Below are 18,632 nucleotides of genomic sequence, written 5' to 3' on the forward strand. Positions count from 1 at the left end.
CAACTTTTTTGCCAAGTACCCAACCCGAACTGAGCATTATATATATATTTTAATAAAATTAAAATTTTGAAATTGTGTGGGTTTGGGTCTGAGATTTTATTTTCGTGAGTCGACAAAACCTTAGCTCAGGAATTATTTTTTTGGGGGGGGGGGGGGGGGTTGAGTATACCTTAACAGGCCAGGTACAAGCACAGGTGCACACACACACACACACAATATATATATAGGGTCATGCACATTGATAGTTATACGCATACAACCACACAAAAGTGCAGGCTTGGGAATAGGGTCTGCAAGGTAAGAAAAATGTTGGGGACATGTTTGGCTGTCAGGTGACATATGACCAAGTTCACGAATTCTCAATTTATTGTGTGATTCATAAACTTGCTTTGATTTGAAAGTTGGGAGTTCACAAACTTGGTCATGTTTCACCAAACTCTTTATTTTTTTTTTAATTTGCTTACTATTCATTTAATAGAAACTTGGCTAGGTGATTGATCTACACCGGTCCCTACCGCCAGACAAGTTGCGGTCATTTTTATTTGTATGTTTTTTTTAACAAGTTGAAACCACTATAACAATTCACACGTCCTGGGGCGTTTGAAAGAAGGGGATGCCGTGTCCGCGGGATGCCCTTTGTGTGGGGCTCATTTGCCCTTGCAAACGCGAGACACATAGACACCGTGTCCCTCATTCCCTTTTGTTTTGGAATGCATTTTGTTCCACCCTCCTCTCTGGAACAGTGGAGGACAAGACACCCTGGACACTTTAAAAAAACAACAAACAAAAAGTGTCATTCATGTCCTTGCCTAGGGGTGTTCACAAACAGGACAAGACACATTGAACTCCAATGATCTATTCCTCGGTAACTGGTGAAGTTCAAGAACTTGGTCTCGTTTCTACTGATTCCAAATAAGAGAAACGTCGTAGTCAATAACTTTAGCCAGATTCCATGTGATTCCCAGTAGTATAAGTCTGATTGGAGTTCATGAACTCAACCATGTTTTACGTGATGCCCAAACATACTCTAATAATAGATGCTTTCACTTCTATATATAAAAAATATTTAAGTAATGGTGTCCGTCCATATAATATCTTTTTTTCTTACTTGATAAAGATGTGGGGACCAAAATAAATAGTTACAAAACCACACTGACCTCCCACCCTAAAAAAAACAAAGGAAATATTTTTGGATTTTTTTTTTAATTTCTACTATGGGCCAAGAAAAGTAAGAGGAACAAATATCGGTTCCTGGCATTCATTTCAAGGTCTCCTCAATTAATGACTGGTCTTTTCTAGATTGGTACGGGTATTACCTGTCATTTCAAAACTGTTCTTGATTTATTCCTCGGTATTTTTGCTATACACATAACCTGTATGTACTAATGAGTGTCAACGGGTCGGGTTTGGTTTGGACCCAGGTAGAATCAGACTTGGATTAGATTTTCAGGTTTGGTATTGGGTCTGGATTCGGGTTTAATCGGGTTCATTATAAGAAAAACTATATATGAACCCAATAACAATTACATGAATCAAACCAGGACCATACCCGGTAAAACCATGTTTTTTTATCATTTTTATATTGAAAAAATGCAGATCTTAATCGGAACTCGGGTCTGGTCCAAGTCTGCTATAAAATTTCACAAACTATACCCGGGTCCATGTATTAATCGGACCTGACCTTCGGATCTGGACTTGCTTATCAATTCATCAGAATCACCACTACCAAAAAAATATTCACAAATCATACACCATTTAACCCTTTTCTATAATATCATGCTCTCTCTCTCTCTCTCATGACTCATTTTCTATTGCCAAACTATTTGGATTACTTCAATCCTTGATTTAGACATATCAGTTCCTCTTTCCAATGCAATTATATATAAACAACAAACTCTGATTCCTTGATATATAATTTGATATTCCATGATGCATTTGTCACCAAGTGAAAGTTCACATGGTTCATATTTTTGGTTTTCACCAACCTTGGAAGTGTGAACCCAGTCCAAGATTCATGCAACTGCAATGAAACTCAGCTCATGAGCTTTCTTGCCACATTTCATGAAATTAGTACAAGCTCAGTATGTGAATTTGGTTGCTAGTGTAAGTATCAGCTCATGCCGAGTATCGAGCCGAGCTCAACTCAGTTCGCTAAGCTTATTCTGAACTTAATGAACCCAGCTCGGTCAGTATTACCAAGCAAAACCAGAGAAGGCAAAAAAAAAAAAAACTATAATAGGATTGTTGTCTTGAGGTCAGACGGCAGTAAGGTGAAGATGGTGTTAAAAAAACAATGTTTATGTAGAAAATTCTGTAGAATAGCGAAGGAATTATGACAATAATTGCAAAAAATGTAGAGTCTGAAAATAGTAATTCCATGATTTGAACCAAATTCACCATTGCAACAAGATTGACAACTCAAGAACAACTTAGTGAAAAAAACGCGAAAAATATCTTAACAAATGAAGGGAAATGGAGAAGCATCCTTACTTCTCAAAGCTAGGGTTTGTAAGAGTACAAAGAAAAAGAGAAGGGGAGAGAGTGTGTGTGCCGCCGGTTGGTAGGCGATGTCGGTCGGAGAGAGAACACCAATCGGATGCAGGTTACAGACACACAACAAGGTTCATTGGTGGGCGACGAAGATCGGTGGAAGCGGGCCAACAACCCTTTTATGACCAAAATGGCTGCATCAAGGCGAAGGACACCAGTCGGAGGCAGGTCATGGAGGAGGGGCACAACAAGGCTCATTGGTGGAGAGGCGATTCACGCAAGGGGGCACCGATCGGAGGCAGGCCAAAGAGGACAATATTGGAGGAGAGGCGACTTAGGCGAGGGGGCATCGATTGTCGAAGGGGAGAGAGGGGTTTCGACTTGAAAAAACATAAAAGGTAAAAAAAAAAACCTAGCTCAAATTCGAGAAGGGTTGGTCTAAAAAAATAGAAATACCCGTTTACGAGTTGTCCGAGCCTTATCGAGCTCGGTCAGCTGATCAAGCTCAGCTCATTTGCACGGCCGAGCCTCAGACCAACGCATAAGCAAGCTCCTCTCATTTACAGCCCGAGGCAGCAAGATTCATTGTGCATCAAGTACGAGCATTATTTCATAATTTTAATAATTACACCTTCACATTAAACAAATAAGTACTTTTGTTTTCTAGTTTTCAAATTTTTTTTTTTACCTATTTATGTCTCGTACTCTAAATCCCAGACCTTGTCCGTCAAGCCTGATTTGGATATAAATTACCCCTTCTTTATTGGATCAATTTTGGATTCTACCATATCGGATCTATGTCGCATCCGGGTCTGAAATGAGATCAGTTGCCCAATATTCCTATTCGGATCCACAATGATCCGGTCTACATCCGACTCCCGTCTTCACACACCCAAGTAGTTAAACGCCCCCCTCGTATTCCGTGTGATGCGGGTCCCACCATCCTCCTTCCCAGAGGCCCCAATTCTGTCTCATACGTGCGAAACACCAGCGTCGGCAGACAGACACGTGTCGGTCAGAAACCGGCAGTTGTGGGTCCCTTTCCGTACGCGGCCACTCCGCTTTCATTCCTTTCCCCTCACACAAAAAACCAGAGAGATAAGGCCAGGACAGATACGTCAGATAAGCAAATCAACTTATACACATCCCCGCAGCTGCCCGATGATAAGTACAGTCTCTTATCGATCTGACTGGACAGCTACCGCGCACTACACACAAGAAAAAGGAAAATGACGGGTTGATTGGTCGATGAGATTCCCGCAGTAAAAAACAAAAAAAGAAAAAAGGAAAAAAAAAAGAAAAAGGAGTGGGCGAATTTAAAAAAAAAAAAAGAAAATGGAAAAAACGGGCGCGTACGAGGAAGGTCGACGTGGCGCTCGGAAATAAGAACGAGAGGAAATAACGGGGCGGCCACCCCGAAGTCGACTAGTAAATGACGGAAATGTCCCCAAAAGAAAGGGGTTTCGGTGGAAAGTAGAGCGGGTGGTTTGGTCATTTGGGAGAAGGGTTTTTCGGTAAATTAGGAAAGGATTAGGGATAGGGTGGGGATTTCGGTGGGATTGGTGTTTTTCGCAGAGTTATGGGGGACGACCTAATCGGGAGGGTTTGCCTATAAAAGGCTGGCGGAATAGACGGAAAGAAAGAGAGAGAGAGAGAGAGGAGCGGAAGAGGAAGGAAAAGGGGAAAGGAGGGAGGTACAAGGAGAGAGACTTCATCTTCATCATCATCTTCTTCTTTTACTGCGTCGTCTTCTTCTTCTTTTGTTTTTTTTTTTGATCGGAGACAGAGGGAGAGGGGGGAAAGGGGAAAGGAGGAGGGTAAAGCTTGTGGAGGACTCCACTGCACCTTTCTCTCTGTCTCTATTTTTCTCTCGTTTCTCGCTCGCTTTCTGTCGCTCCCTTTTCGAGTAAGCCTCTCTCTCTCTCTCTCTCGTTAGCTTTCTATCGGTTGCCTTTCTTTTGTGTTTGTTCCGGTTTTCTCATTTTTTTTAACGACAGTATTTACGCATAAGTCTCTCTCTCTCTCTGCCTTGGTTTCTAGGGGAACGGGCCTCTTGAAGATAAGAAAAAAATAAAAAAAGAACCAGCTCTGTTGATTGCTTTTTTCTCCTTTATATATATTTTTTGTGGTTTTCTGCGATACTTGCGATCTTCGTTTCTATCGGAGGGAGGCGAAGCGATTGAGGATAGTGGAGGAGCGGGAGCGGGGCATTTTCCTTCATTTTCACCTGGAAGACGTTGGATATCCGGCGACGGAGCCGTTTACGGCCGGATCATTGACGGAGCCGGAAATTTCTCGGGTGTCGTACTCTAGTGGTGATAGAGCGGACTCTTCCCTATTTTTTTGTTTATTTAGGGGTTTTAGTTTGTTTTGTTGATCAGTAGATACCTGGCGGAAGTAGGGTTTGGTTTCATTGCTGAACTGAAGCTAGGAGTTTTGTTTCCTCTTTTAACCTGAAACCGTATCTTTTCCCTTCTTTTTATTTTCTCTCAGATCTCTGAGGTTTTGACTGGAAAAAGTCAGAAACTAGGGTATTGGATGGAGGACTGAGAAATGGATGGTGGTCTTGTGAGGAAATGCTTTATTTTTTGGCCTCATGGCTATATCTTCTAAGGATCCACGGAGGGATGAGTTGAAAATTGTGGTGTAAGAGGTTCGAGAGAGAAAACACTGTTTGCCTGCGCATTTGGTACTAATTGAGCTTCTTCCGCGGTTCAGTGAGGTTTTTGTTGTATCTCACTAAAACAAGGTGTCGATTTTTTTTTTTTTGCCTTTTTTCAGTAACCATTCCTTACTGATTGGGGATGGCGAAGGAGTTTGCGGTCATTTTTCATTTGTGTGACCTCTTCTTCCTACTTTTATAAGGCATTTTATTCCAGAAATAGCCAATTTATTTGCACTTTATCTACATTTTCTGGCGCTTTTGCGGGTATGTTGAGGCATTCTTATGTGGAATCAGAAAATCAGGGGTTCTACTTTCAGTATTTTTCCTGTCTAGCTTCCTCCTTTTTCTGTTTTAGAGCAAGTTATACCGGAGAGGGTCATTGTGGTATTTGATGCAGAAAGAGTTAAGATCATTTTTTTCTCTCTCTTTTCCTTCTTTTCTGAAGATTCTCCTAATGAAAATTTTCCTTTCGTTTTGGTTAGGGTTTTTAACTCATCAGAGAGAGTTGCTATCATTTTTCTGACTCGTGCCTTCCATTTGTTTTCCTTGTTCTGTAGTAATCCCTTCTTTTTCATTTGCATAGGTTTTTGGGCCAAGAACTCTTAAAATTGAGTAATGTGATGAAGGAATTGGATTAAGGTTTTAGTGGAAGTGAAGAGAACGTCAGTTGCTGCTGCCAGCTTCCATTTCCTTCTGTCCCTCGTACTGACAAAGAAAGAACATACTGAAGTCTATATGTTTGAAAGTAAGGAACAAGAGTTCTCAGAGTGTTGAAGAAGGTTTAGTTGTTCAAGGAACAAATTCTTTCCGTCTTTTCTGTGCCAGCTGCTTTAAAGGACGAGGTTGATGAGATGACAAACTAGAAAAGATGAAGAAGAAAAGCTCAAGTTAAAATAAACCATTTTGGATAAGGAAGTTTCGTTATTTGGGCCACTTGGTTGTGTAGCTTTGACTTGATCTTGCTGAAATCTTCAACCAAAGCGATTAGGAATTCTGGAAAACATGTCATCCTTGAGCAGGGAACTTGTTTTCCTTATCTTGCAGTTCTTGGATGAAGAGAAATTCAAGGAAACAGTGCATAAGTAAGTCCCTTCGTATGATGATTGTGTCTTTTACTCTTTAATCCCATTGTCGCTACTACGTTTGCTGTAGATTTTTGTACATTTTGTACTTTGATTTATTTGGTAACATTCTGATTGGTGGGTCTATACTAGGTTGGAACAAGAATCTGGATTCTTTTTCAATATGAAACACTTTGAGGATCAAGTTCAGGCAGGGGAATGGGAAGAGGTGGAACGCTATTTATGTGGATTTACAAAGGTTGAAGATAATCGTTACTCTATGAAGATATTTTTTGAGATAAGGAAGCAAAAGTACCTTGAAGCTCTTGACAGGTGGGTTAATGTAAGATATGTATTATGTGTATATGGTTTTTACTTCTGAAGAGAAATAAGATACATCTTTTGAAGAAAATTCTCATCAATGAGAGTTGTTAAGTTGTGAATTTTTGTTGTTTTGCTGACTTGTCAAATAAAATGGCCAATACATCCCAGGCAAGACCGGGCGAAAGCAGTTGAGATCCTTGTTAAAGATCTTAAAGTGTTTGCCTCATTCAATGAAGAGCTTTTCAAGGAAATTACTCAACTTCTTACTCTTGATAATTTTAGGTACTTCCTACATTCAGTTGATTGTTCATGTTCGGTTTCCTCTTGTGTTTATGTTTGCTTACATGAGTTTTCTTTAGGCAAAATGAGCAACTTTCCAAATATGGAGATACAAAGTCAGCACGAAATATCATGCTTTTAGAGCTAAAAAAACTGATAGAGGCAAACCCACTATTCCGGGACAAGCTCGCACTCCCATCATTTAAACCATCTAGGCTTCGGACATTGATTAACCAAAGGTCTGGCAGATTTTTTAACATTATACTTTGCTGGTTATTTGTATATACTATAGAAATCTAGGATTCTACTTTGGAACATTTTCTAGTCCATTGTGTTTGGTATCAAGTGCATATATGTAGGCATTCTGATTGGTTATTATTAGCTACTAATACTAACTTTTTCTGGCACTTTTAGCCTCAATTGGCAACATCAACTTTGTAAGAATCCACGCCCTAACCCGGATATAAAGACACTCTTTGTTGATCATTCATGCTCGCCTACCAATGGTGCACGAACCCCTCCCCCTGCAAACAGCCCTCTTGTTGGAGCAATGCCCAAAGCTGGGGCATTTCCTGCGATCACTGCACATAATGTAACTTCAGCCTTTTCCTATACTTGATAAGATAGTGCAGAATTTCTATTATTTCCACCTGACCAGTATTAGCTGTCTCCTTGTAGCCATTTCAACCTGTTGTCTCCCCTTCTCCCAGTGCAATTGGGTGGATGACAAATCCTACTCCCTCCTTGCAACATGCTGCTGTGGCTTCTGGACCAGTAGGTCTCGTTCAGCCTCCAAATGCAGGTGATCAACTTCTGTCTGTCTATATTTGTTTGCTCTCATTCATGAGTTCAGTTACGTCATTATTTTTTCTCTTTCATGCTAATGTTATTTGAAACTATTTCTTGTTACTTATCCAAATCTATTCTACAACCAGCTGCATTTCTGAAACACCCGAGAACTCCTATTGGTGCAACTAGTATGGATTATCAATCAGCTGATTCAGAACATTTGATGAAGCGGATGCGGACTGGCCAATCTGATGAGGTGTGACAGAGTAACAAGTGTTCACTATGTTATAACTAACAGTGACTGGTCTCTAGCGTTTCTTATCTGGGCTTTGTAACTTCATTTCACTGGGTGTTTAATCTAATGCATTTTCTTTTAGTAGTTTCAAATCACATAACAAGCATACTAATCATAATTACCATTTCAGGTTTCATTCTCAAGCTCTACACATCCTCAAGATGACCTTCCGAAGACTGTTGTCAGGATGCTTAACCAGGGGTCAAATGTCATGAGCATGGATTTTCATCCACAACAACACACCATTCTTTTAGGTGACTGCTTTCAGGGTTCTTTATATTTAACAATAGATTGCTGTTATCTTTAGAACATCATGTAGCTTGTATAAATCCATGGCTATAATATACTGATTATTATTACCACATGCCATTTTTACCAGTTGGAACAAATGTTGGTGATATTGCAATCTGGGAAGTAGGATCAAAAGAAAGAATAGCACATAAAACTTTCAGGGTGTGGGATGTCTCGGCTTATTCTTTGACTCTGCAGGTGTCGTCTTTTCTGCTGGCTCATAGTTTTTCTTCCAACTTCAGTGGCATTTGTACAGAAGGAACTTATCATGTGTTCTAAATTGAATTGATTTTTCAGACCTCTTTGATGAAGGATGCTACAATATCTGTAAACCGCTGTGTCTGGGGGCCAGATAACAGTTCTATACTCGGTATGGTGTGGACCTGTATTGACAAGTTTTTTTTTTATATTGCATCTTATCTTCCATTTTACGGCATTCCTTTCATAGGTGTGGCATTCTCCAAGCACATTGTTCAGGCGTATATGTATACTCCAACTGGGGAGCTGAGGCAGCACTTAGAGGTCTGCCCCTGGACCATAGCATTTTTGTTTCCTTGTAAACAGTAATATATGCATTTATAAGTCCTTTGTCTTGTAGATTGATGCCCATGCTGGTGAAGTCCATGATATTGCTTTTTCTCTTCCCAACAAGCAGCTCTGCATAGTCACATGTGGTGATGATAAGACAATTAAGGTAAGATTTAATTGCCAAATGGGCTGAAATTTGGTGTTTATGTGGTTGTGTTCATACATGAGTATGTTCACATGCACCCAAGTATGCTTTGTTATATTTAGGTATATGTTGGCTTTGAGTTCAAGATTTAGATATGCATCTTGACTGAAGGTTTTCATCCTGCTTTGTGAATGTGGTGGGTATTATGTGTTCTGTGCACATTCTGTTTTCTTGTTTGTGCATGTTTGTTTCTTCATGTCTATTGGTTACACATCTTTTCGCTTTTGCACATTGTTAATCTTGTCTTAGTAGGCAGGTTTGGGATGCTTCTGGAGGTCATAGGCTTTATATCTTTGAAGGCCATGAAGCCCCAGTGTATTCTGTTTGCCCGCATCATAAAGAAGCAATTCAGGTATTATATAATTCACTACTCAGATGCATTTCTATCCAACACAAATGAAAATTTATCACTCAAGGAAATGTATTTGAGGTTGTAGCTCATCATTTTCGTAACTGTTCCTGTTGCTCTTCTCATGCAGTTCATTTTCTCTACTGCTATTGATGGAAAAATCAAAGCATGGCTGTATGATACCTTGGGATCTAGAGTTGACTATGATGCTCCTGGCCATTGGTGCGCCACTATGGCATATAGTGCAGATGGAACAAGGTGAACCTTATCTAGACTTAAACTACTATTTTTTTTCCTTCTGTATTAGCAAATCCTCTTAAGTCAGTAACCTGTCCTCTTGAGTGTCTTATGTGATGGCATTCAAAGATTTTCTAGACTGCAGATTCTTATTGATGTTTGTTATAAGCCTTCTAGATTTTCTATATTCAATCTTTCCTTTTAGGTTCCTGCTACTTCTTGTCTTAATTTGTTCAATCAATTATATTCTATAGATCCAATAGCCTGTTCAACAATGCTCTGGTTAGTGACAATAGTTTCTTGTTGATCTTCTACCAGGCTCTTTTCTTGTGGGACTAGCAAGGAAGGTGACTCCCACTTAGTAGAGTGGAATGAAAGTGAAGGATCAATAAAAAGGACATACTCGGGTTTTAGAAAGCGTTCTTTAGGTGTCGTTCAGTTTGACACAACAAGAAATCGTTTCTTAGCAGCTGGTGATGAATTCCAAATCAAGTTCTGGGATATGGATACTAGCAGTATTTTGACAACAACAGATGCTGATGGGGGATTGGCAGTCAGCATTTTGAACTCCTTTCTCATTGTAGTTTCAAAATTGATCCTGGAAGAATCGAGTATGATTTCAACTTTTTAAATTTATTTTGCAGGCTAGTCCTCGACTGAGATTCAATAAAGAAGGTTCACTGCTTGCAGTTACAACTGCTGATAATGGAATCAAAATATTGGCAAATAGTGATGGGCAGAGACTTATCAGGATGCTGGAAAACAGGGCCTTTGAGGGCTCCAGGGCTCCATCTGAATCAATGAACACCAAGGTCAGGCTTGGTTTTCATATTTCTTTCCCGCTTATCTGCATTATTTTGCATTAGTGTGTAATGCTGCTCATTTGTGCACCCTCAGATTGTTAATGCACTGCCTGCTGTTACAAATGTCAATCCTTCACTTGTTTCTGTGCTTGAGCGTCCTGATAGAATTCCATCTGCATTATCTATGAGCAATTTGGTATGTCAACTTGCTAAGTATCTATGTGATTAAATGGGGTCATCTATTTGTTCTGATTTTTGGAATATATTTAAAATTCAGACTGCAGTGGACAACAGTAGAACACCTGATGTTAAACCAAGGATTTTGGAAGATGGATTGGACAAGATCAAAAGTTGGAAACTAGCTGATATTGTAGAGTCAGGACAACTCAAGGCTCTACGGTTGCCCGACCCCTTGACTACAGGGAAGGTACAAATCATCCATATTTCAAACTTTTAGCAAGAGAAGAAAATGGAAGTGCCAGAATACACAACCAACATTGTGTCTTTTGTTTCTTTTACCGGTTTTAGTGTATGCCTTTCACCTATGATTCTGATGGCACTGAACCATGCATGCTTTCTTGTTGAGTTGTTGGGATTAGTCACTGTTAAACAGTGGCTTTGTTTTTTTTTGTGTGTGTGTGCACATCCACATGCGTGGGGTGGGTATCCATAATTTATGAAACACAATTTTTGAACTAATTTCAAATGGCAGACATAGGCCATATAAAGAAATCAAGATATCGTTTCAACCCATGATTTTTATTGGCTAATGTTAAACATCTCTTAGAGTCGTTTGTTCTGATGTGCACTTTTTGTCTTGATTGTTGAGAAACTCATTTGGCTGAATTGAGTTCTGAATATATTGCAAATTTTTTAAATCATGGAATAGGCTCAATAAAGTTCATCCTTAAATTTCAATCTTTAATCTCTCTTTCTCTCTCTCTCTCTCTCTCTCTATATATATATATATATAATCTCACTCACTCTCCATAACATGGCTTAAGTTGGATATTCGATGGATTTTTTTACTACAAGCTTTGTTACCCGAGTTGTGAGAAATCTGTATTCTTGTGTGCCATATCCCTTTGAAGAACCTAAGCAATATGGGTTATATGTGATGATTTTTGCAGATAGTGAGGCTGATATACACAAACTCTGGTGTAGCCATCTTAGCACTTGCCTCCAATGCAGTCCATAAGCTGTGGAAATGGCAGAAATGTGATCGAAACCCATCTGGGAAGGTAAATTGTGTTATTAGTTAATATTCTTCATAACGAGGTTGCTTTGTGTTTTGCTAACATATATTATCTACAGTCCACTGCTTCAAGTGCACCCCAGCTATGGCAACCTGCTAGTGGAACTCCCATGACTAATGACATGAGTGATGCTAATTCGGCAGAAGAATCTGCTGCATGTATAGCATTGTCCAAGAATGATTCTTATGTCATGTCTGCATCTGGTGGGAAGGTTTCCTTGTTTAATATGATGACATTCAAGGTCTGTGACATCCAGCTTCCTGCTGTTTTGCTTCTAGAAAATTACTTCAATTGTCTAACAAAATTCTGTCCCTTGTGATTTAGGTTATGACAACTTTCATGCCACCACCTCCAGCTGCCACTTTTCTAGCATTCCACCCTCAGGATAATAATATTATTGCAATAGGAATGGAGGATTCTACAATCCAGATATACAATGTCAGGATAGATGAGGTATTTTCTTATATTCACTGTCCAGGGTGCATATGATTTTATTGCCAATCGGCTGTATTTCATGTAAACAAATCTCTAGGCTTGACTTCTAATAGCCTTGAGAACCCAACACTGAGGATTGTTTGGGATAGCAAATAGAGTTTTCCTGTTTTCTTTTTACAATTTTGAAGCATATCATTTAATTTTGACAAATCTGCTTAATTATCTGGTTCATATCATCCCTTTCATGTATGCCTGGAGTAGTTTATTACGGTGACATTGCATGCCATTGACATTTATTTTAAGAAAAATTTATCTGGTCGATCTTGAAATGTTAGGCTTATGCACTTCATTATATATTTCTGACAGTGATTGGTTGTTTCCCAAAATGCTTGGCCTTATTTTATGTATTAGAGAAGTTGAGGAGTTCGTGCCAAACACGTATTTATTGTTTACGATGATTTTATGTAAAATTTGAATGCATGGTTATATACTTGTATTTCAGGTCAAAACCAAGCTCAAGGGACACCATAAGAGGATAACTGGTCTTGCATTTTCACAGTCCATGAATATATTGGTATCTGCTGGTGCTGATGCACAGGTATTCGGAACACAGTTTATTGTTCAGTAGATGAGTATTGTATCTGTGGTAACTACTCAATATTTCCAAATTTTCCAGCTGTGTGTCTGGAGCATTGATTCATGGGAAAAGAAGAAATCAAAGTTCATACAGGCTCCTCCTGGTCGGCCATCCCCATTGGTTGGAGAGACAAGAGTTCAATTCCACAATGATCAGACCCACTTATTAGCTGTTCATGAAACCCAGATAGTCATCTATGACGGAAAGCTTGAGTGTTTCCGATCTGTAAGTTCTTCACTAATACACCATTGTTGGTCAATCTTCTAGTACCTTGTGCAATGGGATTTCTGTGAATTGATGATAAATCCTGATATATAGAAAGTTGAAAAAGGCCTTTCTTTCATCTGTTTTTGTTATATTGGATTCCATTTAGTGAAGGGCTAAAGCTACATAATTCTTTTGAAGATTATACATTTTAAGTGTGCCCAGTTGCAAAATCTTACTGGTGATTTATTTGCTATACAGTGGACCCCAAGAGAATCACTTTCAGCACCCGTTTCGAGTGCCATCTACTCATGTGATGGTTTGCTAGTCTATACTGGATTTTGTGATGGTGCAGTTGGCGTCTTTGATGCAGAGAGTTTAAGACTACGGTGTCGGATTGCATCATCAGCCTATATTCCTCCAGTTTCTAGGTGAGTGAATATGCTTGTGTTATTTCTATTACCTATGGACAAATGATCTTACATCAAAGACCAGAGTGCATAAAACCTTAAGTATTAACACAAAAAAAGCAGTGTAATTTTTCTGTTAACTTGATTGTGGTTCAAGTTGAGATGATACATCGAGTTGTTGGCTAAATGATTTAACTCTTGTTACATATGGTACAACCCTTTTTCTATGGCTCTTTGAAAATATCATGGCCTTTTATGCTGAGCAAGCAAGTTCGTTGTGATTGTTGACTTTGTCTTCTTACTTTATTTCATTGTGTTCTTTTTATATTTCTCTTATATTGCCAATTCATACAAGAAGTATGTGATAATTGAAATGTTCTCTGGTAGATAGACTGGCTTTTGTTTTTATTCATCTTGGTTGACAATGTGAAAGTTAGAAGCAGCCAAAAGTTGCTCGATGAAGTAAATGCTATGTTGATGATGTTACTTTTGTTCCTCTGTGATGCAGGAACTGGTTCCTCAGTTGTCTTATGTATGACTCGAGTGAAAATATTCTTATTCTTATTTCCATATTGTTATGCTTTTGTTTTTGGGGATAAGTCATGGATAATTATTGGCAGCTACAGGTAGCAAATCCAAGTCCGTCTTGGATATGTATCTTCTGTAGTACAATACTGCTAATACATGATATTACGTTAAGCAAAAATGATAATCAGGGTTTCATTTTTCTTTCCATATACGATTGAGGCATGTAAGCTTTGAATTGTTTGAAGATTTGAACTGAAGAGTTCATGTCATAAATGTTGTATGTCATAGTTGGTTCATACCTCTCTCTCTCTCTCTCTCTCTCTCTCTGCAACTCGGTACCAGCATGGTTATAGGTAGTTTTCTGTGGTGTCTGATGTGGGGTTTTTGATCTTTTGCAGCAGTAGCAGCGTCTACCCTATGGTGATTGCAGCTCATCCGTCTGAACCTAATCAGGTTGCTCTTGGCATGAGTGATGGAGCAATTCACGTAATCGAACCCTCTGATAGTGATCCAAAGTGGGGGGCACCACTTCCTCAGGACAATGGTGTTCCTCTGCCCTTGAATTCATCGCTGACAAATCCAGCATCGGAACCCCCTTCCAGGTGACAACCACCGATATTTCAGTGACCGAAAATTAGAATCAGTAGATGCATCAAGATGGGCTTTAACAGACTGGAAGAGGCTGGAAGTGATGCCGCGAGCCCTAGTTGAAGAAGCTAGACCAGTGCAAATTTTCTTGCTGGCGATCACCTTTTTGAGCCATCGCCATGCTCCCAGGGGCCTTTCTCAGTCAGTGGGAAGTGTAAAATTTTCAGGCGTTTACATGGTAAATAGGATAGCTCCCTATACCCGTTTCTATTGTACATCATGAAGATAGATTATATCCTTGTAGGTCGCAACACAGAGTTCGGTTTTTCTTCTTTTAAACAATCGAAGTTGGTTTGTGTAGTGGTGGTTGAGTGGCGCCTTAACTTGAGCGCTTATTGATACTTTTCAATTGCGATTTTTTTTAACATGTTCTGTTTTTCTTTTTATTTATTTATACTTGGTGGTTTTTCATTTTTTATTAATTATAGTGTTACAGAGATCATGCCAATTTGATTGGATTTACGGTAAGGCTTGTATCATTTCCAGTCTGATGACTTCATTGTGTGGGTACAATCTTTCTTTTTTTTTTTTATGACGAAAGAAAATTCTCGCTGAGAACCAGGTCACTTAATGAGCTGGCCTTCTTGCAAGGTAAAACTTTGGGTTGAAGTTACGACCACCCAGCGTTACTTGCCGCAATCGTGATAAAGCAACATCAGCCCCTGTGAGCCAGCGGGATTTGATCCTATCTCTTTGATTTGCATTATCCATGTGCAAGCTAGTTCAATGCCGTCCCTTCCAACTACTAGATGGATCTTGAATTTCTGCCGCTCAAAGCATATGCTAAAATGATTTGGGATCTCAGTGTCATGTCACGTCTCTCTCTGTAATGGAGCCAAATGCCATTGGGAGTTGGGACTCTTGGAGAGGTGGGAGCGCACAAACTCTTGAACGGTGCATCAGGCAACCCTCCACAGCTGCTCAAAAGGTTTCTTTATTTCACTAGGCCCTGTTGTTTACAACCTTTAGCCGCAGAGCTTATGCCACTCACAGCCGAGAGAGCAAACAGACACTAGGCACATTTTTCAAATGGGGGAGACCACTTCAGGTTCACAGACTACTCTCGTGGACATTTATGGCTTGGGACAGCATCGCCATTAAATGAGTTTCTGCTCTGGATTCCGTCATCCGGGAAGCATGAACGACCAAGGGCTTTTTGGTCATTCCACATGATTTACCTCTTCAGTATCAGTAGTCTGATCTGTTGCAGGGGGGTAATGATGTCAGACTGTCAGTTGTCAGTTTGCAATAAGGGAGAAAGTGACGCGTTTTGTCAGAGGGTGGGGGAGCCTTTTCCTACCAAAAATAACAAAAGATGCCCCCAAATGACTCGAAATAACAAAAGTATCTCTGCTTCTGTTAGCTTTGAAAGGTATGATTGACCATTGAAGTTTGGGAGTGATTAAAGAAACAAGAAGGAAACAAAAGGGTGCAGTTTGTTTGTGTGCAGCGGGGCCAAGAGAGGCGGATTCAATGGATTCGTCCCTAATTGGTAGTACATTTTATTAGAAAGTAGGATTTTTTTCAGAAAAAAAGGAAGAGTGGTGTAATGTTAGATCTTGGTGTCACATCCGGCTTCTTTTGTGCGTCACAGTAACACTTCCGTGCATTAAATAGCATGGAGTGTTACAGCGGAAACAAAGTCCGAACACCCCCCCCCCCCCCCCCGGTCGGACTTTGTTTTTCCTGGAAACTAGGGTGAAGCGTGAAAACATGGTGGTAGGTGGAGAGTTTTATGCGCAGAAGAAACTTTATCTTTCTTATGTGAGACCCACCGAAAAAGCTTCTTTACCACGGAAAAAAAAACTTTTCTGTGACACTCAAACATGCCCTCTTAGGCCCTTTCCTTTTGGAGAAAATGGAATCGGGCCACCCCTACGGGAACCCTTTCTGCTGAAAGTGGGGGGTTCTCGTGGATTTTGAGTTCCTTTTTTGCTAGAAAAAGGAGTGCCAGTTTGTTTAGTCACGGTGGAGCCCACGAAAATGCACGCCCATCGCTGTGTTTTTGTGGAAGCCCCAGTTTCTGTGACATGCAAACACCCCCAAGAGAAAGAGAGGATGAGGGATAAAAGTAGTCTTTGTTTTTGTTTGAGTGAATTTCCACTCACGTTAGACAATGACATTGACACCTCTGTTCTCTCTCTCTCTCTCGTTGATGAATCTAGTTTTTGTACCAACTAGGCTATACTAAACTACTCGCCCTCAATGGTCGGTAGGATTGCCACTAGGGGTGTCAACAGGTCGGGTTTGGTTCTGACCCAGGTGAAATCAGACTTGCACTAGATTTTTGGGTATGGTATCGGGCAGGGGCGTAGCTAGGATTCATGTGAGGGGGGGCAAACAGGGGTGTAGCAAAAAAATTTTTATTTGTGTGATAGTCGGGGGTTCGGGGGGCCGCGCCCCCGAAATTTTTTTTTTTGAGATAAAATAAAAATGGCTACAATTATTAATAAAAATCTATTTCATATGGACAAATCAAACTATTTGCTGCAGTCAGGGCTGGGCTAAAAAATGGATAAAAATCTATTTCATATGGAATCAGGGCAGGGCTAAGACTGGGCTTTAAAAAAAAAAAAATAATTTAACTGTTTGGGGAGGCAGGACTGGGCTACAGCCCAGTCCTGCCCCCCCCCTAGCTACGCCCCTGGTATCGGGTTTGAACTCAGGTTTAATCAGGTCCATTATAAGAAAAATTATACCCAGACTCGATAAGAACTATATGAATCAAACCCGGACTGTACCCTGTAAAACCATATTTCTTTTTATCATTTTTACATTGAAAAATTGTGGGTCTTAATCGAAACTCGGGTCGGGTCAAGGTCTGGTATAAAATTTCACAAACTATACCCATGTCTATGTATTAATTGGGGTCGGACCCATTCTTAATCCGGTCTTCTTATTTATCACCATGCCCAGACCCTACAGAGTTTGGTTGGGGTTGGGTCTGGGTAAACCAGGCCCGTTGACACCCTGGGTATTAATAAAAAAACACCTAAGTTTTAGAAAATTTAAAAAATGCAATAAAAATATCATGATTAATTAAAAAGGGCCAAGAGTTTACTACCTTCAAGTTTGCTGTTAAATATGATGTTAAATTGCAGGTTTCCATCATTATGATATTTTCCAAAATGCACCTTAAAAAAGAGGGAAGGAGTCTTTTGAAAGATTTTAACTCTCTTAACTCATCTTAGGTTAGTGATAACCTTGGTTCAATGGATGAAAGTTTGTTTTTGATTAACTGTGCAAAAAATTGGGGCCTTTTTAAAAAAATTTAAAACATAGGTGCATTTTTTATTAATACCCAAACTTTTGGTGCATTTTTTTAAAAATTTCTCTTTAATATTTTACTAACACGCCACCAGCTGATTAAAAATGAGCCAATCCAGATCTATTCAGTTCAGACTATAAAATCTAAACATTCTAACAGGAAACAATAAACGCACACCAATGTTTAGGTGGTTCGGTACAGGATCTACCTAAGTCCATGACCCAACCCACATAATTCTGATTTTTTATTTCAATAAAATGAGAGAGAGAGAGAGAGAGAGAGAGAGAGAGAGAGAGAGAGAGAGAGAGAGAGAGAGAGAGAGAGAGAGAGAGAGAGAGATGTGGATCCAACAAGGGGCTGATCCATGATCTAAGATTCAAATGGATCCTGATGTGGGAAAGCTAAATTGGATAGCTTGAAAAACTAATAGTTTTCAATATGGAGGTATTTGGACCCTGTTGTGCTCCAAATGAAAAGAAAGCGCCAAAACGGATTCTATAGATGACAATTCTTTTTCCAACGTTCCCAAAAACATGAAAATTTGACTACTGTCGAGATACGATTTGAACACCAGATCAACTAATCGATGTTCACATGTGAGTTTGCTAGGATTGTCCAGTATGGACAAGCCAGAGCAGGACTGTTTCCTAAGGATTCGGTCAATGACCCAAACACAAAAGTTGTAAGAAATTTAGTTTTGGAATCACAAAAACTAAAATAATTCAAATCGGACATCGAATGACTCTGATATGACTCAAACAAGAAGACAAGCTGATATAATCTTGAACTGTCACCGACGAAACTATCTAGACCGTTTTAAGACACTTTTGATCATACAGACGATTGATTCAACAAGTTTATTTAACATGAAAGTTGTAGATAAATTAATTATCAAACTAGATCAATAAAAATCACTTGAACCGAAGTTCG

The 18,632-nt window shown here is 39.6% G+C and overlaps 1 protein-coding gene across 1 annotated transcript; it reads left to right on the forward strand.

Moving 5' to 3' along the window:
- Window positions 1–4,131: 4,131 nt before the first annotated feature.
- On the forward strand, window positions 4,132–14,772 carry LOC149822025 (protein TOPLESS-RELATED PROTEIN 2-like). Its single transcript, XM_089980579.1, has 26 exons — window positions 4,132–4,396; window positions 5,739–6,237; window positions 6,370–6,549; window positions 6,709–6,822; window positions 6,900–7,058; window positions 7,234–7,411; window positions 7,498–7,621; window positions 7,755–7,864; window positions 8,034–8,157; window positions 8,283–8,392; window positions 8,492–8,564; window positions 8,643–8,716; window positions 8,793–8,888; window positions 9,184–9,279; window positions 9,407–9,534; window positions 9,832–10,066; window positions 10,158–10,325; window positions 10,411–10,512; window positions 10,594–10,743; window positions 11,447–11,557; window positions 11,631–11,813; window positions 11,897–12,025; window positions 12,510–12,605; window positions 12,684–12,869; window positions 13,110–13,279; window positions 14,185–14,772. The coding sequence occupies exons 2-26, from the start codon at window positions 6,158–6,160 to the stop codon at window positions 14,390–14,392; spliced, it is 3,384 nt and encodes a 1,127-aa protein (XP_089836705.1). The 5' UTR covers window positions 4,132–4,396; window positions 5,739–6,157; the 3' UTR covers window positions 14,393–14,772.
- Window positions 14,773–18,632: the final 3,860 nt, after the last annotated feature.

Source organism: Nuphar pumila, chromosome 11, assembly GCF_984573655.1.
Source record: "Nuphar pumila chromosome 11, dmNupPumi1.hap1.1, whole genome shotgun sequence".
Classification (NCBI taxonomy): Eukaryota; Viridiplantae; Streptophyta; class Magnoliopsida; order Nymphaeales; family Nymphaeaceae; genus Nuphar; species Nuphar pumila.